The sequence below is a fragment of the Denticeps clupeoides genome, chromosome 19 (assembly GCF_900700375.1).
Source record: "Denticeps clupeoides chromosome 19, fDenClu1.1, whole genome shotgun sequence".
Lineage (NCBI taxonomy): Eukaryota > Metazoa > Chordata > Actinopteri > Clupeiformes > Denticipitidae > Denticeps > Denticeps clupeoides.
In genome coordinates this window covers 116389-144256 of record NC_041725.1, presented here as the reverse complement: position 1 = coordinate 144256, position 27868 = coordinate 116389, and the positions used below count along the sequence as shown (strand labels likewise).

Below are 27868 nucleotides of genomic sequence, written 5' to 3'. Positions count from 1 at the left end.
AAGAAGAATCGCTACACATCTGCCAAATATAAAATTCCAACAAATAATTTATAAAAAAAAATTAAAAAACAATACAGATAGACAGAGTATGTTGTGGAGATGCAGAAGAAAGAAATCAGCAAACCAATCACAAACAATACAAAACTTCTTTTATTCTTTTAGGTGTAGAGCAATCCAAAATGGAGAAGGGAACTATTCAATTTACAATGTTGACCCAGTAAGCACCCAGTTCTCCAGGCTATCTGCGGCCACCAGCAGCTTTAAATGGATCAAACTCATCCTGACAGAGGGAAGAGAGGCAAAAAAGCATCAAGACCTACGACACTAGTGACTACTAAATAAAGCCCATTAAAAGAAAGCCTAAGTGTTTTCTTGCTGTCAGTGGAAATTTTTTTTTAATGGAAGTTAACACAAGTGTGAGCAGATGTTGGGTGTGTCATTTGAAACTGAGGGGTACAATCGACACTCGATGACCTTGAAACATTTTAAGTAAAGTGTGTCTAAAGTGTGTAGGCATTTTAGAGTGTACATGCCCAACCAGGGGGTGTAATAGAGAACTTTCTTTGATTTACTTACCTCATCCACATCAATTCTATGACATGACTGGCTCTGTGAAGCCCTTACATTGGATGATGAAGTGCTGGCCCTGAAAATGAAACCACACTGTTGTGAACCATTTCATCTGATAACTCTGGACAACACTGAATATGACTCCAGAAAAGAATGAGGAAATGAGAGTACAGGGACTGGTTGTCCAACAACCTGGAGGATATGGCAGGGACTACTCTGTCCAAGGAGCTCCATTTATGGAAACACTGCCAGATGTTGCACACCACAGATGACCTTGTGAGCTTTAGGAGGGTGAATACACAAAGTGCCAAACCTAATGGTATTGTGAACATCAAAGTCAAAGTCAGCTTTATTGTCAATTCTGCCACATGTACAGGACATGCAGAGAATTGAAATTACGTTACTCTCAGACCCATGGTGCTTACAAGTAACATTAAATACAAAACAGTAACATTACATACGAAGGTATAAATACAATTAAAAAAACACCATATACAAATAAGGGCACATGGTGGAGAGTGCAAAACCATGTAGTGCAACAGAGGTAAGTTTAAAGTAACAAAGTGACAAGTGAGGTAGTTGGCAGACCAGAGCTGCACAGAGTGACTGGTGCATGGTCAGTTTAAGTGTGTATGTGTGTGTGTGTGTGTGTGTTAGAGTTCAGAAAGTTTGTGGAGCAGAAGAGGGGAGTGAGGGGAGTGAGGGCAGAGCTGGGAGGGAGTTGAGTTTCCTGACAGCCTGATGGGTGAAGCTGTCCTTCAGTCTGCTGGTCCTGGCCTGGAGACTCCGCAGTCTCCTCCCTGATGGCAGCAGGCTGAAGAAGGTTTGCATTGGGTGGGTGGGGTCGGCTGCTATGCAGAGGGCTTTCTTGGTGAGGCGTGTACTGTAGATGTCTTGGAGGGAGGGGAGAGGGACACCGATGATTCTCTCAGCTGCTCTGACTATGCGTTGGAGAGTTTTTTGGCAGGACGCATTGCAGGCTCCAAACCACACAGTGATGCAGCTAGACAGGATGCTCTCGATGGTTCCTCGGTAGAATGTGTACATGATGGGGGCTGGTGCTCTTGCTCTTCTAAGTTTGCGGAGGAAGTAGAGACGCTGCTGTGCTTTCTTGGCCAATGCAGTGGTGTTATTTGTCCAGGAGAGATCCTCAGTAATGTGCACACCCAGGAACTTGGTGCTGCTCACTCTCTCCACAGATGCACCGTTGATGGTCAGAGGAGCATGCTGAGTGTTTCCTCTCCTGAAGTCAACAACTCTTTCGTCTTCTCCACATTCAGGGAGAGATTGTTGTCTCCGCACCACGTGGCCAGGCGGCTCACCTCGCTTCTGTAGTTAGACTCATCCCTGTTATTAATGAGTCCCACCACAGTCGTGTCATCCGCAAACTTGATTAAGAGGTTGGAGCAGTGTGACTGAGTGCAGTTGTGGGTCAGCAGAGTGAAGAGTAGGGGGCTCAGCACACATCCCTGAGGAGCCCCCGTGTTTAGAACGATGGTGCAGGATGTGCTACTGCCAACCCGTACTGCTTGTGGTCTTCCTGTGAGGAAGTCCAACAGCCAGTTACACAGTGAGGTGTTGAGCCCCAGCTGGATCAGTTGGATCAACATGTCCACAAGTCAGGTGCAGCTCAGCTGGAGTATATTTGAGCTTCAACTCTCCCTGTTTGTTACCTACTTCAAATCAGCCATCATCATACCTAAATCTTCAACTGTCTCAACTCGAAATAAATGCTTTAAGAGGCTGGTCAGGGAAAGCTGTAGATTACAGTTCAGCATCCAACACCATTGTTGCCTTAAGACTGAGTCTTTGTGCAGCTGGATCTTCAACTTCCAGTCAGACAGACACTAGGTAGGTCCTGAGCCCTGTTCTTTACTCACTCTACACTCGCCACTGCATGCAACACGACCATGAACGGTCATGTGTCTCAAGGCAGTGTCTCTTCTTTCTCAGAAGAATGAAGAGGTTTGTCATGAACCCCAGCATCCTCAGGACATTTCCTATCTGGTGACCTCCCTGCAGAGTAGTGCAGTGCTCTGAGAAGACCAACCAGGACTAATATAACTATGTATTTATTGTATATCCCTCATTCTTGAGAATAGGGGCAAAACCTTTGTATGGGAGAATTATTTTATTTTCATCTTCAATAGTGCTTGGAAAATACATTTTAAAGTCTTTGCACACAAGAATTTCACTTACATGCACTGCACTACCTGTGACAAAAAAGTGATTTGATTAGGTCACTATTTGTTCACTATTGTCCTCATCATGAGATGCTCATTAAAAAGAGTGAATGATAACGATTTATTTACTGATTTATTTAATTAATTACATAACATCACAATACATAGTCCTGTATTTTCAGTTTTGTTCGATTATGAAAAAAATGCAAGACCCATAAATGAGTAGGTGCTTAAGAACTTATGACTGGTAATGTACATAGTCTGTAAACACATAAAAGAATACACACCTCTGTGATGGTTTTGACCTCAGGAAACACTTCTCTTCATCTGAGTCATCTTCAATGACAACCTGAATGAGTCCAGATGCATGTGAATAAGCATGATGTTCGTGTATCTGTGTGTGCAGAGGTTCTTAAGAGTTGTTTGATGTATTAATGTGTGTGTGTGTGTTTCTGAGAAAGAGCAAAAGATGTACCTGGTCATGCTGTGCTTTCGTATTTCCTACCGATCTAAAGGCTGCAAAGGAACATGAAAATGAAGTATTGCAGCAAGCAGTGTATGTTTATGTGTATGATGTGTACGGCTCACCATCCATGATGTTCCTGGTTTTGACAGGGCTCTGAAGAGGAGGCTTTTTGGGGCCCCGGGTTGTTGATCTCTGTTCAGACTGGGCGATACCTGAACAGAAGAATTTTACTGTAAAATGCCACAGAAAGTGTTGAGACTAAAAGCAACAAATCAAAATGTTGCAGTGGTCAAGGAAGGAACATGACTGCAGACAATTTCAAACACAGAAACTGCCAATGCAAATGAAGTAATAACTAATTAAATGAGCATGAGAGATGAGAATTTGTGATGTATGTGAAATTACCTCTCCCTCTCTTTCCTCTAGCTTTTGAAGGTTGACCTCTGCCTCTTGAACCCCGTCCACGAGTAGCTGGGGCTTTATAATCATCATCTGACTCCATGGCAATATCAGATGGTTCATCAGAGAGGTCAAGCTCATCCTCTCTTGCAGACCTACTCTGACCCTGGATCCGGTGGGCTTGAGCCCGACTGATGGCCTGATGCACACAGTTACAACACACACTGGAGCATAAGATATTGTTACATATGAAAATGTACCACAGACTAGACCTACTGTGAATCAACACCATCATCATGAGTGTTTTGCAGTTAAATGCAGTTTTCAATAAATTATCTACTTTCTATTTTTTGTTATCTTGTCATCTGACCTAGACCAGGTGGCATAACACTCCTGTTTCTTCACTTTGCATTTTGATCCTCTACTGTCGGATTGGTATGCATAGCTGCTGTGTGAGGTGCTTAACTCACCTCTCTTAGCTCTTCATCCTCTTCCACAGAGTTTTTCTTAGATTCTCTAAAACGCTGGATCTGAGACACACAAATTCATACATATGGGGTTGCTAACTGGTTGCAACTGTACATTGAAGAGGATTTCACAGTATACACAATATGAAATAAAAACAGACCCTAGTTACCCCCCTAGTTAACTAGTATTAACTGGTTTTATACCATAGACAAACAAGTCACCACGCTCTCTGGTCTTTTTTACCTGACTATATTTGAATTTAACAGCTTCAGTAAGTGAATCACTGCATGGGAGGGGGAATATTTAATATGCCATGAAGTTATTTTATTGTGTTTGTGACTGCCTCTATGCAAGTCTGGTTTGCAAAAGTAGTGTACAGTTAAATAGCATCATAAAAACACCTTTTGGTTTTTGAATGCATTTTTTAATGAATTGGGCTTATGATTTATTTAGTCTATTTCAATTATTAGAATAATTAATAACAATTCTCAAAATTCTCAATTACAAAAATTCATTCATGAAATGTATTGAGGCACTTTTGGAACGTCCCATGCCCACTTCTTCTGCTTATTTTACAGATCCACTGTAAATATCAGGGTGTGTACCTCCTCATCAATTCTCTCCTCCGTTGGTTCGGTGTGTTTCTCTCTCAGATGTCTCTGTGTTTTCTCCAACTGATATTTGATGAGTTCCTCTATGGCATCTTTCTCTTCCTTGTCAACAAACTCCTGCACTGCCTTCCCCATAGCCTGCTCTGTCAACAACGAGAGACTCTACACACACACACACACACACACACACACACACACACACACACACACACACACACACACACACACACACACACACACACACACACACACACACACACACACACACACACACACACCAGAGAAAATATGAATGCCTACAGAATTCTACAGTCCAGGGCAATACTCAGTTGCTTTCACTATTTGGTTTTGTCTGCCAGTGTGTTAAATTATATCTGTCTGGATAGCAGCAGGCTGAGCTGACCAGACCAAACATCTGGGCCTTCAGCAGCATCTCACCCAGCAGGACTTGTCCAAAAAAGCAGCAATGACAACCTTTCCTTATTACGGCCTAAAATTACTAGATGTTGAAGAAACTGTGCCTGCTCCACAAAAGACACTCTGTATATTGCACATTTTCTTCACATCTGGAAAGTAATACAAATCTAATTCCATTATACATAGAGACGCATACACACCTTTTCAGCTGTCTGAAAATACTCTTTCACCAGGTCTTCCACTCTCAGTGTAAGCACATCAGATGAAGGTCTGCTGAGTAGTGCATCAAAATCCATATGATCTGCTTCACCTGAAACACATTACATTTACAGCATTTATTAGACACCCTTATCCAGAGCGACTTACAATCAGTAGTTACAGGGACAGTCCCCCCTGGAGACACTCAGGGTTAAGTGTCTTGCTCAGGGACATGATGGTAGTAAGTGGGATTTGAACCTGGGTCTTCTGGTTCATAGGCGAGTGTGTTACCCACTAGGCTACTACCACCCTAACACATGCCATTTCATTCAAATCTCCACAGACTGAGGAATATATGTTTCTCTTCTCTGCCTGCTGAATTATCCTGTGTTTGGGATGCCTGCAGTATGGCACTATCCTAGATTCAAACCCTTGCAAATTTGGTGTACTTACTGCCATACTTTCTAATATGCTTTGCTCTGTCTTGCTTCTCCTTCTGGGTACAAACCGTACACAGTTTGCCAGCAGGTTTAGGCCTTTCAATTTGACTTCTAACAAATGCTGGGTAATATTTGCATGCATTTTTAGTAGTTTAACAAAAGACTGAATGATTTAAAACATTCTGGGAATAAAATGTGTTTAAAATACACACTCCAAGTTTCATTTCATATTGCTATTAGCACACGCTATCATTAGTGCAATCAATCACTAAACAGTGTATTTGTGTTTAAATATGTGAGCTTGACCTTTAACACCGTCCTTAGTTTCTTTGTGTCTCAAGAAGTGGAGGATATCTTTGGGGTTGGCCACCCGCTCCACAAATCTCTGACTGAAGCGCATGCTGTTGAACACCTCAAAACCACCACTGTAGTCCACCTGAGGAGAAATGTGAAGCATTAATAATGAAATATTCTATAAACAAATTTTTTATGTCCATTTGTTTCAATTCACAAGTCAATGAACTAATTGTGCACATTACTAAATGAAAGTGAAGTGATTGTCATTGTGAAACACTGCAGCACAGCACACAATGAAATTTGTCCTCTGCATTTAACCATCACCCTTGGTGAGCAGTGGGCAGACATGACAGGCACCCGGGGAGCAGTGTGTGAGGACGATGCTTGGATCAGTGGCACATTTACATTTACGCATTTATCAGACGCTCTTATCCAGAGTGACTTACAATCAGTAGTTACAGGGACAGTCCCCCCCTGGAGCAACTCAGGGTTAAGTGTCTTGCTCGGGGACACAATGGTAGTAAGTGGGATTTGAACCTGGGTCACCTGGTTCATAGGCGAGTGTGTTACCCACTAGGTTACTACCACCCCCACCTTGGCAGATCGGGATTAGAACCAGCAAGCTTCTCATTACGGGGCTGCTTCTTTAACCACTAGGCCACCACTGCCCCTATATACTATATATCTAGAAATTCCAGACTAAAAGCAAGGCTTGAGAACAGCATTTTTTACGACAATGCAGCAAATTAATTTTTATAGGCAAACTAGCTTCCTTCCACCAATGCATTTAACCGTGGCAGCACGCTCTCTTCCAAGCCAGACAATCTAAATATGGTCTGGCTGCAGATCCACTGTGGTGGCGGATGAACCAAAATCTTTAGAAAGTGCACAAACATGTTGCTCCTTGAGCTATTATAATAATAATACAATAAAATAAAAATTGACTAACACAAAAAACATACACATGTATGCTGCCAAATATAGACTTTAAAAAAAAAAAAAAAAAACAAAGTGCCACCTGAGCTGCCAGAACGATAAATAATTTATAAAAAAAAATAAAGAACAATACAAATCAGAAAATTTTACAGGATTTGTTTGAATGTCAGAACTTGTTTTCTACACTACACTGCAGATGCACACTCACAAACTCTCACACTGACACACACACACTTTACACAAACTTAGTAGTTTTGTCCTGATTTCAGTCCAAATCTCTAAAAAAATCTTAAATCAAGATACATTTACTAGACACATGAAATAGCATAAGAAATGATGTCTTGTTTTCTGATAAAACATCTCAAAATTAAGTGATTGTTTGTTTAGCAAAATTATCTGCCAATGGGGTAAGAAAACTAATCTTAATGAGATATAATCTCAAACAGAAGTTTTAAACATCACTTAATTTTCTCATGCCATTTTTCTTGTCTAGTAATCTTGATTTAAGATTTTTTAGATATTTGGACTGGAAACGAGACAAAATTACTAGGTAAGAAAAGCTTTTTTTGCAGAGTAGCTATACATGACAACAGCAACTTCCCCTGCTGCTGAACTCCCTTCCTCCTCATCAAACACGCGTTTCAGGTGCTGGATCATTACCGTGGTGCTCCCGTGCCGTGCCATGTCGCTTTTGCATATTTTCGCGCAGATTTCTGTGCCTCCGCCATGTATCTGTCCTCTATACCTCCGCGTTTTTTTTTTTTTTGCTCCGTGCTGTCTATGAAGCGCCAAACTCTGCTAGTATCTGTGCGCGAGAGAGACCGAGTGTGTTCACTCCGCTCCGCGCTCAAATAAAGTTTTTTATTTAATAATCAAACGTCTCCGCCTCGCGCGACATAACGAATCGATTAGGAAATTCGTCGCCAACTTTTTTAGTAATCGATTTTTATCGATTCAATCGATTCGTTGTTGCAGCCCTAGGTGAGACCGTAGAATCCTTTTTGTCAGACCATGCCTCTTCCCACTGTGAGTCTTCAATATTAATACCAGGATCCCGCTCCCAGGGCTGTTTAGTAGATTAAAGGCATAAATGAAGGGATAACATTTTAGAAAAAGGCACTGACATGTTTACTAGACAATTGGGAAGACACAGCCCTCTCCGCATGAGAGATGGTGTTGTGAGAAAGTAGCGTTGTATCTTTGGATATTAAATGTCTCACTAAAAAAAATAATCTTTCTCCAGTCTAATTTTTTGTTGCAGCTGTTGAAAGGATAGTAGGGTTTGACCATCCAGCAGATCTCCTGGCCTCGAAAGTCCCATATTGTACCACATCTTAAAGCCATAATCCATACAACCTGGCAGAAATTCTGGATGATTTAAAATGGGGGTAAGGGGAGATGTTGTGTTAGAACGGCCCTCCAAAACTCGAATAGACTTGCACGCTCGGACGGAAGCTAAAGTAATAGGGTTACTTAGCAATGTCTGAGTTATTTACAAGTTCCATTGGGGTATTTGGACGGGGAGTACTCAATATCCAACCAGATATAACTTGGATCAGATATGAACCAATCTGTTATCACCCTGATATGTACAGCAAGTTGATTGTGTAACATTAGGAACCTCAAGGCCTCCCTGCGACCAAATCATCTGTAATTTTGCCATTTTCTTCTTGTTCTTAATACATGAACTCAGCTCCCAGAGCCTTAATGACCTTACTGAATAAACAACATAGGGATCATTTGTAGTGGATAGAGTAGGCTAGGTAGCACATTCATTTTAACAAGAGCAATTCTGCCAAGCCAAGACAGAGGAAATAAAGCCCAGCGATCCAGGTCGGCCTTATTGCATCAAGAAGGGGAGGAAAATTAGATTTAAATACCTGGTCGAGATGTTGTTATGACTTTTAAACAACCTGAAGCTGCAGTCAGACAGGACGTTACAGTCAATTAAAGGAGACATTGACAATTAAATTGTCTGAATACTTTAATACAAACTTTTTAAAGCAACAGCGTGTCAACCATGCCCACAGTGAGTACAAGCTCATCTGAAGTAGACAATGGACCAATGGATGAAGTTGTGTGGACATATGGACAGTTGGGTGGCCTGCAGTGCATAATGTCCCCTGCCACGGTGCAAAAAAGTTTTCTAAAGTGTCGGTTGATGTTGTAACAAACTAAATGTGACCTTCATTTAATGTGTCCATCCGAACTACACTTAACACCCCTCTTTAGGCAGAGTAGCTGCTATTAACATTACTAACAGCTGATCTGAAGCTGTGAGTTACTTTACTGAATAGTGCAAGATATATACAGAAAAAGTTCTATAAATGAAAGCTGCCCACTGTGCCCTGAATGGAAGTCTTACTTACTCGCAGGCGAATGAGGGGTTTGTCTGGAGTTTGGGGACTCCCAAGACGCTGGCGCTGTGCCTCATCTAACATTTCCTCCACCTGTAGGTGTGTTCACAAAAACATTCAGACAAACAAAGGAGACAGACAGTGACAAACCAGTGAAATGAACGTAATATAAGGTGCCAAATACTTTAAATGTTACAGGAGCACCAGATTCTGGAGAAATATTGTTTCACTATGTACAGTCTTACATGTACGTAGCTGAAATGGCAATAAAGCTCAACTTGAACCAGTTTCAATTAAGAAAAAATGTAACGTGTAAATGAATGCATTGGTCAAGCTGGTCTTTTACTTACTCTTCCTGTTCTACCGATAATCAAAGCAGATTGTTATGTCTGATGTAAATACCCTTCATAGAAACATGAACCATTAGGATAGGATATGAACGGCCCATACAAATATAGTGTTATGGTTAGTCTCAGTACCGAAGCAATCTTTCTGTTTATCCACCATCACCCATCTGCTACATTATGAATGCTGTAAAATAGTCACCATGCAACACCAAATCCTAGCATGAAAACCTGTTAGTCTAATTTATATGTATATTGTTTAATATTCCAGGCAAAATCAAGGACAAAAGAATTGGCTGTACAGTCAGGGAAAAAATATTTGCAAATCCCTGCTGATTATATAAATTTGCCCCTTAGAAAGAAAGACATGATACATTTTCAATGGTAGGTTTATTTACACAGTGAGAGACAGAACAATAATTTGCATTTTCATGAATGAATAAGTATTTTTTCACCTTTAAATTAGCAAGATTTCTGGCTCCCAGTTGTAATTCATACAGGTAAGGAACAGACATTGAAAGTGACGTGATTGTCATTGTGATGCACAGCACATGGTGCACACAATGAAATGTGTTCTCTGCTTTGAGCAGTGGGCAGCCATGACAGGCGCCCGGGGAGTAGTGTGTGGGGACGGTGCTTTCCTCAGTGGCACCATGGTACATCGGGATCTGAACCGACAACCTTCTGATTACAGGGCCGCTTCCTTAACTGCTAGATCAGCACTTCCCCTAGGATTGGGAGCTTCTCAACTCGTTACCTGTATACTCGTCACCTCTATGGACACCAGTCCATAGAAGCAATCAATCTTTCCAGAGCTCCACGCAATATCTCACCTTGTGAAGTCTCAATCATAATGAATACGCCGGGGAACCAGCACAGAACTACTCGGGAGGAACTTGTCAATGATCTAGAGACAATTAGGACCATGAAAACGCTAACACAGCGGGCGGTGAAGGACTGAAATCCTCCAGCCTGCAAGTTCCTCCTGCTCAAGAAAGCATGTGTACAGGTTTACCACTGAACATCGAAACGATCCAGAGGAGGACTGGGTGAAAGTGTTGTGGTCAGATGAGACAAAAACCAAGCTCTTTGGCATCAACTCAACTCATTGTGTTGGAGGAGGCGGAATGCTGCTAATGAGGAAGTGGAAGGCTGCCAAGAACACCATCTCCACCATCAAGTATGGAGGTGGAAACATTATGCATTGGGGTCAAGACAACTGCACCACGTTGTCTTGGGGAGGATGGACGGGGTGGGACCAAATCTTTAGTTTAGTCCCTAAGCCAGGGTATTGAAAATGGGTTGGAGAGAATGTGCAAAGAGGAGTGGGACCAAATCCCCCCTGAGATGCATGCACCTTGTGGCCGACTACAAGAAACATCTGACCTCTGTGATTGGCAAGAACAGTTTTGCCATTTTGAAATGGTTTTCCTGGATTGTTTTGTTGTTGTTTACTCTCTCACTGTTCAAATCATAGAATGATCATTTCTGTGTTAGTGGACAAACATACAAAATCAGCAGGGCATCAAATATTATTTCCCTCACTGTACTGAGAACAACATGATTGGTCAGTTCTTTTATTGGACTGAAGGAATCCAGAGAATATTAAGAAGGTTGTTTTATGGTCAGTGTAAGTCATTTGCTCATTCAGATTTGCTGCATCCAATCCACGTTACTCTGTAGTGCAGATGAGATCCATATGTCTGAAGAACAAGCTCAACATAGAAAATGCCATTCTGTCTGTGTGCACACTAGCATGTACCTTTTCCTGGCAATAGGCCTGAATCTTCTGGTTGACCATTGGCTGGTCTGGGGTAAAAAGATGACTAAGTTCAGAAAGACAGATGTCCTCAATGTACAGTGGTCGAACAGACTGCAGTGGAATCTTCTGGAGCTGCATCTTACGTCCCTTAACACGCAGTAAACCAATGTGCCTATACAAACACATACACACGTATATTACACATTTATACAGCTATACCTGTAAAGGTCAAATAAACATGGTGTGCTTTTAAAAACAATTCGACATTTTGAATTTGACCCATAATGTTCAGTTGTACTAAACAGAGCATACACAATGCTAACTCAATGTTGGCTGAAGCCCAACCAACACCTACAGCAACATAGGAACGGGACAGAGTATCTCAAGTGGTGAAATCTATCACCAGCAGTTCAACTAAAAACACAATAATACAGGCCAGGAGTTAGGAAATTGCTTTGACCATTTGGGGGAACTGCATCTATGCATTGTCTATATCTTGTATACCTGGATCATGTCATCCATTAATATGCTGTGCTACAGAATAAACACATTCATCTCAGTTACCCTCTGCATGTAAATGCCAGGAATTATTCTTGTAGCCATGCACTGAACCCCTTCAATAGTGGTGTCCTTTTTCAATTAACATTTATTTCCTTCCAGAGTTGCATTCATTTCATGCTAAAACCTGGACAATCAAATTCTTCTCCAGCATGTTCAATCCATGTGCGAAAATGATGTCTCATGCTCCCTGAACCACTTTCTCACTATTGGGAGTCTGATTAATCCTGGCATTTTCTTTTTGGAATCAGAGAAGAAGGAATTCACTGATGGAATTACCTGGTCATTCAGTGTATATTCCCTTCACATTGTGTGTGTAGAATTTTTCATACCGTCACTGTCCAACATAGCCATGAGTTCAGCTGTTCATTTTGTTTTTGGGATTTGATTTCACCAAAAGCGTCAGTGATCGCAAAGAAGATGATGGTTCCCCACTATCCTTCTAGTTTCTAATAGTTCGTAGAACAGTTCTTAACCATGGTACAGTGTGATAACATCCCAAAATTTGAACAGCACTGTACTGTCAGACAGGTATCACAGATCAGGCATTTACTCACATCTCACATTTACTATCAAAAAATGCTAAAGACAGTGCTTCTTTTATTCTAAATGAAGGAATTTTGAATGAATTAAAACTAGGCACTTTGTGCCAAAAAATCAGTGAAGTCTTGGAGGGACTGATGAAAAGAAGAAACGAAGAAAAAAAAAAAAAAAAAGAGTGAGCAGTGGGCAGCCATGACAGGCGCCGGGAGCAGTGTGTGGGGACGGTGCTTTGCTGTACCTATAGGGCATCCCTGCATAGTTCAGCTGTTCTTTAAAAGTGATTGTCACTTGTGATACACAGCAGCACAGCACACGGTGCACACAGTGAAATTTGTCCTCTGCATTTAACCCATCACCCTGAGTGAGCAGTGGGCAGCCCGGGGAGCACAGGCACCCGGGGAGCAGTGTGTGGGGACTGTGCTTTACTCAGTGGCACTTCAGTGGCATCTTGACAGATCGGGATCCAAACCGGCAACGGGGCTGCTTCCTTAACCGCTAGGCCACCACTGCCCCGTTCTACCCTACGTTAGTCAGTGGTTAATTCAGTTTTAAATTAGGGTAAACCCAGGTGCCCTTCCAGGACAAGAGACACCACACTGTCATGCAATTCCATGCAGTACATACTTTTTAATGGCCTCTCCAGGTGACAGTGATGTCACCACAGTACTGCCAGGTTGTGTGATGTAAAACAACTGCTGCTCATTTCTTTCTGGCACAATCCGGCACTCGTGTTCATGGCCCCACACAACCAGATCCAGGAAATCAGAGAGAAATTTTTCTGGGATGTAGTTAGTTGCTCCATGTTTACTCCTGTAACACACATATGAACACACATACTAAAAAACATAGAAAATACGTGGTTATTAAGTGGTTTTCACCCATTCAGAGCTTAATGGCTGAAGGCAAGGTTTAGATTGAACAACACGTTCATTAGTATCCTTGGAAGGCCTGCCAAAAATTCTCACACAGCGTAAACATAAACCGAGGCGGAGCTACTAAAAAAACAGCAGTGGAAACGAGAAGCAGAAATGAACAACTTTACTTTATTTACTTTACTTTATTTGGCAGACGCTTTTATCCAAAGCGACTTACAATGGGAAGACACCAGCAATTCTCGTTCGATTTCTATAGAATATCAAGTATACAAACTAAGAGCCCTGATAAGGCTTAGACTTGTCATTGAAGAACATGCTCGGAGAGTGTTGGGTGCTAGACTAAGAAAAATTATAATGTATTTATACATTATACACCACAAGAGCAAGATGTAAGCAAAATTCCAGCCTCTTATTTTACATTTCAACATTATATGTCTGATTGATATTAGGAAAGGTCCATAGATTTGACCCTACCTCTAATATTTTGTATACAAATTTAGTCCACCAGGTGATGCTGTTCCGTGTTTTATTTGGTGAGATCAGCAGCAGTTAGACTGACATTGGAACAGACGGGAGAAGAGGATGAAGATGGTCCATATTACACTGGTGATGCATCAGGGGCAAAGATTGGCAAGGGCCCTCTTTTAACCAGGTAAATAAAGATGGAAGAGAGAAGAAAGAGGGCTTGTGTAGGATTTAAGCATATTCAGGGAAATCATTAAAGGCATCCCAGAATTTAAAAAAAGTTAGTTTCGGGGGAAAATAAAAAGGGTAACACTGGTGACAAATGGCAGATACTGTGTGCACAGAGTACTCTCGCGACCAAAGCCAGATCATCTTTGAAACTGACATCGAGAGATCCTCCTTTTTACACACTCTTTCACAGATTGGAGAGCATCTGCCATTCTAAGACATCAATTTATAGCTCATCATATTACATATTAGTCCTAATGTAAGATAACTCAAATAGTTGCTAGATGAATCTTTTAAAACTTTTTTCCAGTTGTGTCAACTTTTTTGGGACCTGTACCTGGCAGCAGATTTGATTTGAGCTTATTTATTGGATAAAGGTGTACAATTTCCCAGATTGAACATCTGTTATGAATAAAATATTGGCTCATGTGATTGGAAAGTCTGAACTAATGTGAATAAAATGAGAACTAAGGAATGTCCCAGCTTTTCTGGAATTGGGTTGTACAAGAATTTGATGCAAAAGTTTAAATAATTTTGGTTATTTTTACACATACAGAATGAAATATATATATCCACGAAACTAATATTTGTTTGAACGTCCCTTAATGAGCACTTCAATCAGAGGCTTTGGGCAGCCATCATCAAGCTTAATTATTCTGGCTGGAAGTTTGAGCACACTTTTCAGTAGAATTTATAAGGAGTCTGATAAATGTTCTGAAAGTATATGTAAAGTACTGGTGAATCTTAACGAAATATGAGAATATTTAATACTGACAGCTGTGATGTAATGAAAGTGTGTGTGCATGTACCTGTTTTGATGAATGACAAACATGTTGAACCAGTCGCTGTCGTGTTCTAGAGGGCGGAGCATGGACACTTGATTGTTAATGAACATCCTGTAAAGCCGCTCATCAGGGATGGAACCTATCAACAAAAAGTAGCACATCAAATCCCATGAACTTGCCTTACTGTAACTTGCCTTTAAAATATAAAAAAATTATGCAATTATTCATGTAGGGGACACACAAGGATGTAATAATGTTTGAGCATTCTTTGTTCATAAAGCTAGGAACGTCAGCAAGTCAAAGGAGTTGATAGATGACTTTAGTACCAAGTAGGGCTGCAACAACGAATCGATTGAATCGATAAAAATCGATTACTAAAAGAGTTGGCAACGAATTTCCTAAGCGATTCGTTATGTCGCGCAAGGCGGAGACGCTTGATTATTAAATAAAAAACTTTATTTGAGCGCGGAGCGGAGTGAACACACTCGGTCTCTCTCGCGCACAGATACTAGCAGAGTTTGGCGCCTCATAGACAGCGCGGAGCAAAAAGAAAACGCGGAGGTATAGAGGACAGATACATGGCGGAGGCACAGAAATCTGCACGAAAATATGCAAAAGCGACATGGCACGGCACGGGAGCACCACGGTAATGATCCTGCACCTGAAACGCGTGTTTGATGAGGAGGAAGGGAGTTCAGCAGCAGGGGAAGTCGCTACAGAATCCTACTTTAGTTCCGTTTTGAAGTGAGGAACGTAATATCCCTGGTGCTGGTGTTTAACTCGCCGCGGAGAAGAACTAGACGGGGACTTACAGCGCCACCTACAGGTGTGGAGGGGGGATGAAACAGCGTTCGGTCTGTTCTCTGCGTCTCCGCGTGGACGACTCGCCTATTGTGTCCCTGAGCAAGACACTTAACCCTAAGTTGCTCCAGGGGGACTGTCCCTGTAACTACTGATTGTAAGTCGCTCTGGATAAGGGCGTCTGATAAATGCTGTAAATGTAAATGTTTACCCGTCATCCATCTTGACAGGCATGACAAGTTAATAACAGTAGTAAAGCAGGGGTGCTATAGTTACTTTGCATTAAAAGACTAAAGACATGTTTTTATTCACTAGCCTTTTTTGGACCATTCGTTTTTCAATCTGTTGTCATGTATAGCTACACTGCAAAAAAAGCTTTTCTTGCCTAGTAATTTTGTCTCGTTTCCAGTCCAAATATCTAAAAAATCTTAAATCAAGATTACTAGACAAGAAAAATGGCATGAGAAAATTAAGTGATGCTTAAAACTTCTGTTTGAGATTATATCTCATTAAGATTAGTTTTCGTACCCCATTGGCAGATAATTTTGCTTGTTTTAAACAAACAATCACTTAATTTTGAGATGTTTTATCAGAAAACAAGACATCATTTCTTATGCTATTTCATGTGTCTAGTAAATGTATCTTGATTTAAGATTTTTTAGAGATTTGGACTGAAATCAGGACAAAACTACTAAGTTTGTGTAAAGTGTGTGTGTGTCAGTGTGAGAGTTTGTGAGTGTGTGCGTCTGCGAGTGTGTGCATCTGCAGTGTAGTGTAGAAAACAAGTTCTGACATTCAAACAAATCCTGTAAAATTTTCTGATTTGTATTGTTCTTTATTTTTTTATAAATTATTTATCATTCTGGCAGCTCAGGTGGCACTTTATTGTAAAGCATACATGTGTATGTTTTTTGTGTTAGTCAATTTTTATTTTATTGTATTATTATTATTATAGCAGCTCAAGGAGCAACATGTTTGTGCACTTTCTAAAGATTTTGGTTCTGTTTTTGAATAAAGGGTTGGAAATGAATGCTTTTCTTGTTTATTTTTGTTTTTTATTTAAAATCTGATTCAAGGATTAATAAAAAAAAAAATCGACAGGTTAATCGATTATTAAAATAATCGTTAGTTGCAGCCCTAGTACCAAGCAGGAGAGGACCTACCAGACTCCTGTCATCAACAGGAGCCCAGTGGAGAGAGTGGACAGGTTCCGATACCTCAATGTTAATAACACGCAGGACCTGTCATGGTCGTGTCACACCAACACCGTGATGAAAAAGGCCCGGCAGCGTCTCTACCACCTCAGACGCCTGAGAGACTTTAGACTGCCCTCCAAGGTGCTCAGGAACTTCTACTCCTGCACCATAGAGAGCATCCTGACGGGAAACATCTCAACCTGGTTCGGGAACAGCACCATGCAGGACAGGCGAGCCCTACAGAGGGTGGTTCAATCAGTCGAACGAATCATCCGTACCAAGCTCCCTGACCTTCAATCTATCTACAGCAAACGGTGCTGTACCAGGGCCAGGAAGATAGTGAAGGACCTCACCCACCCCAACAATGGACTCTTCTCTCTGCTGCGATCAGGGAAGTCCAACACAGAGAGAATGAGGAGGAGCTTCTTCCCGCAGGCTATCCAAGCTCTCAACAACAACAGTACATACAACTCCAATACACTCCAGCACTTCACCTTCAATAACTTCTGGACTCGACCCCAACAGAATTTTGCACAAATTTTCACTTTACTTTCACTTTACAACCTCTGTTTTTTAACTGAACATTAACCATTAACTGATCAGATTAGAATATTGTCACGGCCAGCATACCACCTCCAGCCCACCAGAGTGAGCAAGATCAGCCGGGGAGACAGCGACCCGGAAGTGGAAGTGAGCGGAAGTGGCCTGTACTGTCTGCAACGGTGTCCCCGAACTTGCACACTGACAAATATTAAATTAGAATTGAATTATTTTTTTCTGCTTTATTTTAACATGTGCGAACAGCACAATATCAAGAACAATATTTGCAATTTTGAGGTCTATAGCAGTCGCTAAAGCATTTCACTGCATATCATACCGTGTATGACTATGTACGTGACAAAGTGCTCCATTGCATGACATCCTGTCCAGGTGTAAACCAAGATAACTCTGACCTTTCCCTAAAACACAGGTCACAGTCTCTTCACACTGGAATCAGTCATAAACTCAGAAACAAAGCAAATTTGTCAGGACTGAGCAACCATCCAGCATGCATCCAACCATCATGTTTTTTTTTTTAAGTGAAAGTGAAGTGATTGTCATTGTGATACACAGCAGCACAGCACACGGTGCACACAGTGAAATGAGTGCACCAGCAAATAAATCCTGGTTCCTGACAACTGCTTTACAAGGACAAAACATGAAACAAACCAGAGGGTCACCACAGCCACCACCACCGTTACAACTACAGCTTCAGGGATCTTCAAATGGACCAGTAACATAATTATGGACACGTAATCTAGACCATGACACTGACTACATCCTGGACTTCTCCAACCCTACAACCTTAGGACTTATCATTATATCATATCCAACCCTGCACTGACATTTGCAGGCTCACTCTACCCTGGAAGGGGGTCCCTCTCTGTATCACACCTTCCCAAGGTTTCTTCCTCTCTTTTTTTTTCTCTCTCCTAGAGTTTTTTTTGTGTGTGGAGTTTTTCCTTGTGTGCAGAAGGGTCAAGTGTGGGGGGTGTCAACTGTAGGGCCTGTCAAAGCCCATTGAGACATACTGTATGTGATTTTGGGCTATATAAGAAATAAATGTTGTTCTTGTTGATGAAATGTGTCCTCTGTATTTTTAACTATCACCCTTGGTGAGCAGTGGGCAGCCATGATAGGCACCCGGGGAGCAGTGTGTGGGGACGGTGGCACCTCAGTGGCGGATCGGGATTCGAACCAACAACCTTCAGATTACTGGGCTGCTAGGTTACCACTGGCCCTTTTTTATTTAAATATATTGGTAAAATGTATTTTATGCTGTGTACAAAACACTAAATATTTTAATGTGTAATAATCAGGGTTCTTCCCCTAGTGCATTGGCCTAGCCCCAAAATGCAAACTCCACCTAACATCTCTCGCCATCTGTCCAACACCAGCCCTGAGGCAGTAACCAATGCTGAAGATATAAAAGATGCAAACAACTAAGTTCTCCAAATCTTCTTCGAGCTGCAAGATTCTTTTTCCTGGTTGGCCAAGTGGGTACGAAAACAGACTCGTAACCGGCAGGTTGCCGGCTTGAAGGCACAGCATGCAGTGGGCAGCCATGACAGGCGCCCAGGGAGCAGTGTGTGGGGACGGTGCTTTGCTCAGTGGCACCTCAGTAACACCTTCACAGTTCAGGATTCGAACCGGCAACCTTCCGATTATGGGTTCACTTCCTTACCCGCTAGGCCACCACTGCCTAACAAGGACAAACCGACTTTTCTCCAAAAGACATAACCACTCTAAACTTATAGATGCACTGACTAGACAGATGAACCCACGAGTCCCTGTTTTAGACATTTGAAATGATGAAAAGAATTCACACCCCTTTTGCAACCATTTGCCATGCCTAATGCTAAAAATATGTAAATTCAAAATTCTACACTCTGTACTCTATTCTATACTCAGAAAATTCCCAAATAAAAGTGTGCTCAAAAAGCACATCCCAAAAAATGTGCTTCTACTAAGTATTTCAGAGTTGTTTTTTTTTATATTAATTTGCAAATAATTCTAAATTCTGTGTACTGTCATTGACTGTACTGAGTGTAAATTCATGAGGAACAAAAATGTATGCACATTTGATGCACACTAGAAAACTCAGCAGTGACTTACCAATGCCATACAGGGCTATGCGGGTGTTTCCTTTCTGCAGTAAAAGTGGACTGATCTCCACTCGTTCCACAGACTGACTCCGGCCAAAGTGGTTCAACAGCCCAGCAACGCTTAGGACATCAAGAGCACACAGCCCATCTACCTGTTAAGTAAACACGGTGCTGAGTGAACACACTATTTCAATTGCAGAAATGAAATAAATCGCCCCGCCCACTTAATACTAGAGCATGAGACTGTAACGCTCTTGATCAGTTTGTAATGTAATGTTTGGGATACACAGGCTACTCTACTTAGCACCCCTCTGTCTGACAGAGCTGGCACATTTTGCATTGCATGATGACGTTTTTGGCTTGCATTTGAAGACAAAGAGCTGTATGCATTGTTGAGAGCACAGGACAGGTTCTCTTCTAGATGAAATTGGAGGAGCTTTGTATTCTCCATGATCTCCACACTAGATCCGTTGATGTTCAGTAGAGAGTGGTCCCTCCATTGTCTTCTGAAGTCAACAATCATCTCCTTGCACCTCCTCTCTGTAGGCTGACTCGTCGTTCTTGCTGATGAGAGCCACCACGGTTGCGTGATCGGTGAACTTGATGATGTGGTTGGAGCTGTGCATCACTGCACAGTCGTGGGTCAGCAGGGTGAACAGCATTGGACTGAGCACACAGCCCTGAGGAGCTCCAGTGCTCAGTGTGGTGGTGCTGGAGATGCTGGTCCTAATCTGGGCAGACTGAGGTCTCTCAGACAGGAAGTCCAAGATCAAGTTGCAGAGGGAGTTTTTAGGCCCAGCAGGCTCAGCTTCTCGACCAGGTGCTGAGGAATGATGGTGTTGAATGTTGAACTGATGTCTATGAACAGTCGTTGAGGAGCGTGATAATATTTCTATTGATCAATACATATATTAAGAAGGCTAGAGTCTCTGAGAATTAACCTGGCCACCTGACTTTAATTCTGGATGCTGACCCCGCTCACTTCCGCTTCCAGGTCACTGTCTCCCTGGCTGATCTTGCTTCCTCTGGGGGGCTAGAGGTGGTATGTTGGCCGTGACAAATATGTATAGTATCACAATATACTATGATATAATCAAATTGCGATCCATGTTGTGCACTGTGATGTCCTGGGAAATTCCCACCCCTAATGTTAAGCTATCATTAAATTAATTACCAGCAGCTATGGAAAATAATTACAATTTTTATTAAATGTGAGAGGAAAGATTACCAGTCCTGCCCATATGTCATGTTAATAGACAGTTTTGAACAAGCTAGCACATTTCTCTTATTATTTTTGCCATATCTTATCATTTTAAGCAACATATTAAAGATTAAACGATCATAACACATTATTTAGTATATCATTTATAAAGTGGCTGGAGACCATTCCTGTTGTAAGAGATGTCTGGTCTGACCAGCTCAGCCCACTGGCTCCACGACAAGCGAGTGGAAACTGATTAACTGACTGATCAGTGTGTGTAACATCCATTATTATCCATAATTAAACACTACTTAAAATTTCACATGCAACATGATCCATGCATCAAGTTAATCCACACACATTAATATACTTGTAATATTCACATAACTTACTCCAGTGGGATCATCATGATTTCCATGGACACTGAAAATGGGGATTGAGATGTTGAGATTCTCATCCTGGTAGTTCACCCATGGGAACCTATAACCACAGACAAACAGAACAATTTACAAACTACACACAAGCGGCAGGGCGCTGACAGCATTGTTCTATGCAGGGATGCAACAAAGCCTAGTTTTTTTACACTTACATTTATGGCGTTTAGCATTTTTCAAGCAGTATCCTAACCAGATGCTAACAATTCACATGCAAACAGTTCCGAAAAAGGTCCTCTGATTAAGTAGGGGTAAACTGGGTTAATGTGCACATTTTCATTATGGACCATATAAATAAATAAAAAAGGTAAAAAAGGCTTAATTCAAAATTCTTTTTCAGTACTTTAAGGCGCTTGCCAAAAACTGTTAGAAAGCACTGGGCATTTTCATTTTTCATTTTGAACATTATAAAAACAAGTATGTTTTGTGAAACAATGTGAAATCCGGTGGCCGCTTCCTTAACCACTAGGCCACCACTACTTTCCATTTTCAATAAATTCTCAGCATGGGACAAGAAAGTAGGCTGTTTGGTGCCCTGTGCAGAAAAAGTCATTATAATTTTAAAAATCACAAAATTACATTTTGGAATTCTAGAGGGAATGCATGATAATATATGAACAAGCAGTGTTTAAAGCATTTAAATATTTTCTGACAATGTTTTTCATGTAAATTCCACAGCTGAAAATAGAAAGTCCTAAAATGCTATAAAATCACTTGCATCATACAAATACCTGGTATTTCACTGGCTTTTATGGTGTGACAGAAAGTTCACTTTCAGTTTAATTGACCAGATATTCTTTTATCTGGTATATGTCATGATGCGATCCTAAAGGGGCAACTCCGGGTCCCGGATTCGGACCAGAGTTTCATGTTCGTCCTGTGTTATGTTTCATGATTGTATTATGTTTCCTGATCGTTTTCACCGGTGTCTGATTGTATAAAGTCACCATGTTCATGTCTGTTGGCCTTTGGGTCATTGCAATGTCTCCCCTGTCCTGTTCACCATGTATAAGACCCCTGTTTTGTGACGTCATGCATATGCGTCCTCGTTCCTCGCCATGTCCAGCCATCGTTCCAGATCTACTGCCTCGCCATGTCAAACCAGCGTGACAGTATATGCTTATGCTACATGTTCATGTGTCTGCTATTATACAACTACCTGCTGCAGTGCCTTTGCTATGGACATGTTAGAAAGTTAACAGGAAGTGGTATATTAATGACAAGCGGTGTGTGGTGTGCCCTTATATACTGTATATGAAGGGCTCCCTCAGGTGGGTGGGAGTAGGGGTGTTGAAATGAATCGTATAATTGATGCACCGCAATGCAGACGTGGACAATATTGCATGATGCAGTGCACAACATAACCAATTACCTCATAATGACTTTGCTTGGCGATGTTCTGGTGGCGGTATAAAAATTTGCATTACAAAGTAGAGACGGTAGTGACTGTGGCAGCCTGATCTGAGTACAGCGCCACTCCGGGTCGGACTTTCACGCTGCACGACCCCCTGCGGCCGTGATGTATTTTTGTGCAACCAATACAATCCGAGCGAGAAAGTGTTCTTTCTACCACTTCGAAACACACACATGAAGTGGGAATGAAAGAAAATCTGATCTTTCTCTGAGTGTCCACAGATCAACACAACATCGTCTTACGGGAAGTTTAAAAAAAACATGCATATTTTTGGTAAGTGCGGCATGTTCAGTCTGAAAGCAACTTTAGATTTTTTACAATGAGCAAAAAAAATCCGCGCTCACCTTATGCCACGGATATCTGAACCAGGTGTTTTTTCTGCTGTTTGTGGTGTCAGGGGAGCGCGCACTGAACACAGACCGTTTTTCTGCTCATTGTAGAAAATCAAAGCATCCACACAGGTGTACGAGACCTTGACTCTTGTATTTGAAAGCATCCTGTGACCATGTAGAATATGTATTGCATGCATCGTGATGCATCGAAATATCACACTGACGATCGTAATCGAATCAAACCAGTGAAGGTTCACACCTCTAGCTGGGAGTACCAAGCTAAATAATGGTTGTGTATTAATAACAGACAGATTAAAATATTTGGTCACTTAAATTCATATATATTTTTAAGTTAGTAAGACTTTGCAAGGACAGAAACCAAGCTGGCAGGCATATTATGGTGATTTGTAGTATGTAGTATACCCACTTGCTGTTGCTAAAGTTGACAGCCTGGTCACTAAGGATCTGGAAGGTGACTGGCTTATTCCCCATACAGTGCTGCCTTATAACTTCAATGCAGCTGTGCAGGGCTTTACGAGTTGGTTTATTCTCATGGAAGAGATCTCCACCTAATAACACAAAGTCCACCTGTAGAGAAAACAGACAAGTTACTGATTTTCGATACTCACATATCTAACAATACCATACATTTAAAAAAACAAACCTAACACATTCCTGTTATCACTACAGCAGCACAAAAAGTCCATTTAAGACAAAATTGTTGACTCAATAGATCTTTCCATCTTTTAAATCTGAGAGGGTCTTTTAGATTTTAACATGATGGTGCCTGTGATTGTAGTCACACTGCCAATCTTCTTCCTGTCTTTGTATTATTCTATGCTTTTTTTTTGTTTAATCCCAGGTTTGTGAAGTCGATTTTTTACATATGACAGAGGTCTTACAACACATAACATGGAACAGGAAGAGTTTTCAATCTCCGGGATTTCAAACACCCCCGGATGAAAAGCGGCGAGAACTACAGTCTGTGCTACAGTTAAAGTACAGTGCACATAGACATGCAGACAGGAAGGGGGTGGGTGGCTGGGTTTTTAGGTCTTTGTCCCTTGCCTGTCTGCATGTCTGTGCACTGTACTTTAGCTGTAGCACAAACTGTTTAATATTATATCATCCATACTTCATTCATGCAGTCATGTGTGAAGAGGAAGTAGAGAGGGATGAGCACACAGCCCCGACGTCATGAAGTAGGGTGGTAGTAGGGTGGTAGTAGCCTAGTGGGTAACACACTCGCCTATGAACCAGAAGACCCGGGTTCGAATCCCACTTACTACCATTGTGTCCCTGAGTAAGACGCTTAACCCTAAATTGCTCCAGGGAGACTGTCCCTGTAACTACTGATTGTAAGTCGCTCTGGATAAGGGCGTCTGGTAAATGCTGTAAATGTAATGTAAATGAAGTATTAAAAACCAGTAAGCATGTTAAATACTTATAGCTGTGACATTGCATTTTATTACACATAACTTAATTTAAGGACATCTGTAAATAGATTTTTTTCAAGTATGGGTTGGATGGGTTGTTATTTCATGTCAATTAGTACTATGCAGCATAAACAGTATGCAATATAAATTTAGCCAACGGGAGAGATTTTGATTATACCTGCAATATCTGCATCACGTGCAAAGCCACGCCTATTTGCAGCATTACTATTGGATAATGGATAAGAGCACAGAGCCCACAGAGGAGCAGGATGTTAAAAAGAGTGGTGCGCCATTGATAATCTGATAATCTAGTAATTTTAACAGTTGGTCCTGTATTCGACAGACATTCAAAGAATTTTACTGGATGTTCTCTTACTCATTAGACTAAAAATCTCCACTATCACAAAGTCATGTATGTCTGTGATGCGCGCTCCCCTGACACCACAAACAGCAGAAAAAACACCTGGTTCAGATATCCATGGCATAAGCAGACGCTTTGGATAAAAGCGTCTGCTAAATAAAGTAAAGTAAAGTAAAGTCTGTGAAATTACACACACATGTTGGTTTTTCAAATGCTGCTCCTGATAAATTGTGAAATTGCTAAATAATACAGCATTCAGAAGTACATACAGAATGAATACTCATTAACCAGGTTTTATGATGTAGTCAAACCCATATTTTCTATTGCAGTAAATATTGTAATAATGAAGAATTTTATTGCTTCTTCAATCAGTAAAACTGTTTTTCTAAAATTCAATGACGCTTTTAGTGACGCACTTAAATTAACGAACACAGCATTACATTATCAGTCAAGAATAATTGTCCCCTCTACATTAATTAATAGCGATTTCAACATGGACTCTGGACTGGAGGTTTGATCATTCAATGTCTTTTAGAGCACCAAACAATTTTATCCCATCAAAAACTAGAATAGTTGTAAATGACCCTAAACTTTTGAATGGTAGTATGTGTATATTAATACATTGTTGTTCCTAAAACAAGGAAAAAGCTTAGGAGTGACCGCACTTTTGCCTCAACAGGCCCGAGATTATGGAATGCATTGTCATTGTGCATTAGGCAGGCAGAATCACTTTCTGCTTTTAAGAGTTCTCTTAAAACTCATCCTTTTTTCTTGGCTTTTATTCTGATTTGAGATGTTGGGATGACCATTATTTGGTCGACTGTGTTGTTTTTAAAGTGCTTTAGAAATAAAATTGATTGATTGATTGATTGATACATACGTAAAATAATTTCTTCTACTCCTTACAAAAGCTTTGGAGAAGCCCTTAAAGAGAAGCACTTTCATAAACTTTGGCGGATGGCAGAAAGACATTAACAACATCAGCAGAATCCTGAGCACAACAAAGCAAAATGTATTACAGTGTTTTATTTTTTTTTTTTTTTCTATTTGTACTGAAACGTTTTTCATGTTGAATTTTGAAACTTTATTGTAATTGTACATTTTAAGCTCCGCTAATCTCCATAACTAAAGTATTGTCCAAATTCCAGTAGTAACACCCTCTGCCTTTTTTGTGCTACTTCTTTATGCAATTGCATTCCATCTATTTTTTGCAATGGAATAGCTATATACTGCAATATACTGCATTTTACTATAAACATAACTCTCTCAGCCAGCAGCCATCACACTGAAGAATTGATCAAATCACAAACACTGGTATTATGATCATGGTTTTCCTAATTCAGTCAGTTCATGACATATATCACTGAAATTTCACTAAGTTACTTTGATCAGTAATATTTGTAGTATATTTGAATGATACTAAAATGCACGGGACTTTGCTTTCTCAAGAAGTATATGTCCTTTTACCTAAATCAAGTAAACTGGTGGCAGCAGCCAGCAGCATGTTTTCTCATGGTGGTAGATGACTTTACCTCTTTCTCTTTAGCACACTTCATGATTTCCTGGAAAGTGTTGAAGGTGTCATTTCCTCGGACAGCATCCTTCTCCATGTAACCCAGGTGAATGTCTGTGGCGATAAGGATCTTGAACGTGTCCTCATCATCCCTGTGGAAACAAGAACAACATCACACACTGGACTAGGAAACAGGATGATATTGCACCTACATAGCCTGACTACTTACACAGTTTCTGACGAGCTCATTCTTGTTGACAACTATTGGATTCTGGAAAAAAGAATCCAACATTAGATTTAATAATAGCTCCAATTTCTGGCCACGTATCGACACCAAACACTTATCACTTACATGTGAGCTACAGAGAGTGTCCTAAGGGACTTAGATGGTCGTGAATTTCCCTCCTGCGGAAGTCCCGGAGATGGGAAGTGACGCAATAGACACGTTTATAGAAAAACGACTACATTTCCCAGCAGCCACTGCGTGCAGAACGCGGGCGGGACAAAACATTCACGCACTGCTTCCTGGTGCATTTGTCCAGTGCAACTGCCTTGACAACATTTAGCTAATCATAATGACTCCAAAAGGGAGATGGTAGAGAAAAAACGGGGATGTGGTACAATCAGCTATCAGACTTTTTAACTCACCCCTCATGCAACTCACCCCTCTGTGCAGTTGTGGCATAAGCAATTTCCTTTGGGATTAATAAAGTTTTCTGATTTTGATCATATTTTCCTTCCTGGGTATGATACAAGTACATGAATTTCATAACTTAACTGACATGTTAATGTTAAAAATGCATGACTGGCCATCTTACAAAATATGCTGTATTTAAATGATGACGTACACAGATGTGGAATATTCATAAGATGTTAACTCATGCTTTCTGTCCACAGGATGAACTGGACGCTACCAAGGATTCGTGGAATAGTCAACTTATTCGGCCCTCAGGAAATCACCACGTGCCCCACAGACGCCCTGATGCCAGAAGTATACAACACACAAGACTATTTGTTCCAGATTCCAGAGGAAGAAGTCAACCACTGTGAAAATGACATGATACCTCGGTGTTAACATCACGCAGGACCTGTCATGGTCGTTTCACATCAACACCGTGGTGAAAAATGCCCGGTAGCGTCTCTACCACCTCAGACGCCTGAGAGACTTGAGACTGCCCTCCAAGGTGCTCAGGACCTGCTACTCCTGCACCATAGAGAGCATCCTGATGAAACCTGGTTCGGGAACAGCACCATGCAGGACAGGCGAGCCCTACAGAGGGTGGTTCCATCAGCCGAACGCATCATCCGTACCAAGCTCCCTGACCTTCAATCTATCTACAGCAAACGGTGCTGCACCAGGGCCAGGAAGATAGTGAAGGATCTGTTCTGGACGCGACTTTTTACTTTCACTTTACTCATTTACACCTTCACCCTACCTGTTACACATATTTTATATTAAAGACATAAAAGTGTAATATTTGGTTATGTTTGCAATATTTCGAAAGTGAGGTGCACGCAGTGAAATTTGCTCTGTATTTAACCCATCACCCTGAGTGAGCAGTGGGCACCATGAAATTCTTTAGTGACTGATACAGACCACAGTATTGTAAATATTGCAAGTGTACAATGAACC

At 41.1% G+C, this 27868-nt stretch overlaps 1 protein-coding gene across 2 annotated transcripts; it reads right to left on the bottom strand.

Annotated features, from left to right (window-relative positions):
* Nucleotides 1–127: 127 nt before the first annotated feature.
* mre11a (MRE11 homolog A, double strand break repair nuclease) lies at nucleotides 128–26665 on the bottom strand. 2 transcript variants are annotated; one of them, XM_028961624.1, is made up of 20 exons: nucleotides 26588–26665; nucleotides 26465–26506; nucleotides 26255–26387; nucleotides 23353–23513; nucleotides 21138–21225; nucleotides 19555–19696; nucleotides 14927–15041; nucleotides 13174–13359; nucleotides 11449–11620; nucleotides 9355–9435; nucleotides 6059–6188; nucleotides 5315–5424; nucleotides 4692–4859; nucleotides 4089–4148; nucleotides 3625–3817; nucleotides 3342–3431; nucleotides 3229–3269; nucleotides 3041–3102; nucleotides 577–646; nucleotides 128–280 (listed from the first exon to the last, which is right to left on the bottom strand). In XM_028961624.1, the coding sequence occupies exons 2-20, from the start codon at nucleotides 26482–26484 to the stop codon at nucleotides 239–241; spliced, it is 2064 nt and encodes a 687-aa protein (XP_028817457.1). In that variant the 5' UTR covers nucleotides 26485–26506; nucleotides 26588–26665; the 3' UTR covers nucleotides 128–238. The 2 variants fall into 2 exon arrangements, with proteins under 2 accessions (XP_028817457.1, XP_028817456.1); XM_028961623.1 differs by lacking the exon at nucleotides 128–280 and having other exon boundaries at nucleotides 336–646.
* Between the last annotated feature and the right edge of the window lie 1203 nt (nucleotides 26666–27868).

What these genes read in the sequence shown, in the direction of transcription:
- mre11a (XM_028961623.1), bottom strand. Translation starts at nt 26,484, where the DNA reads ATGAGCTCGTCAGAAACTGT. An exon ending in ATGAGCTCGTCAGAAACTGT is followed by an intron (nt 26,388 to 26,464) that starts GTAAGTAGTCAG and finishes TTGTTTCCACAG; the next exon opens with GGATGATGAGGACACGTTCA. An exon ending in AGGTCAAAACCATCACAGAG is followed by an intron (nt 647 to 3,040) that starts GTGTGTATTCTT and finishes TTTCATTTTCAG; the next exon opens with GGCCAGCACTTCATCATCCA.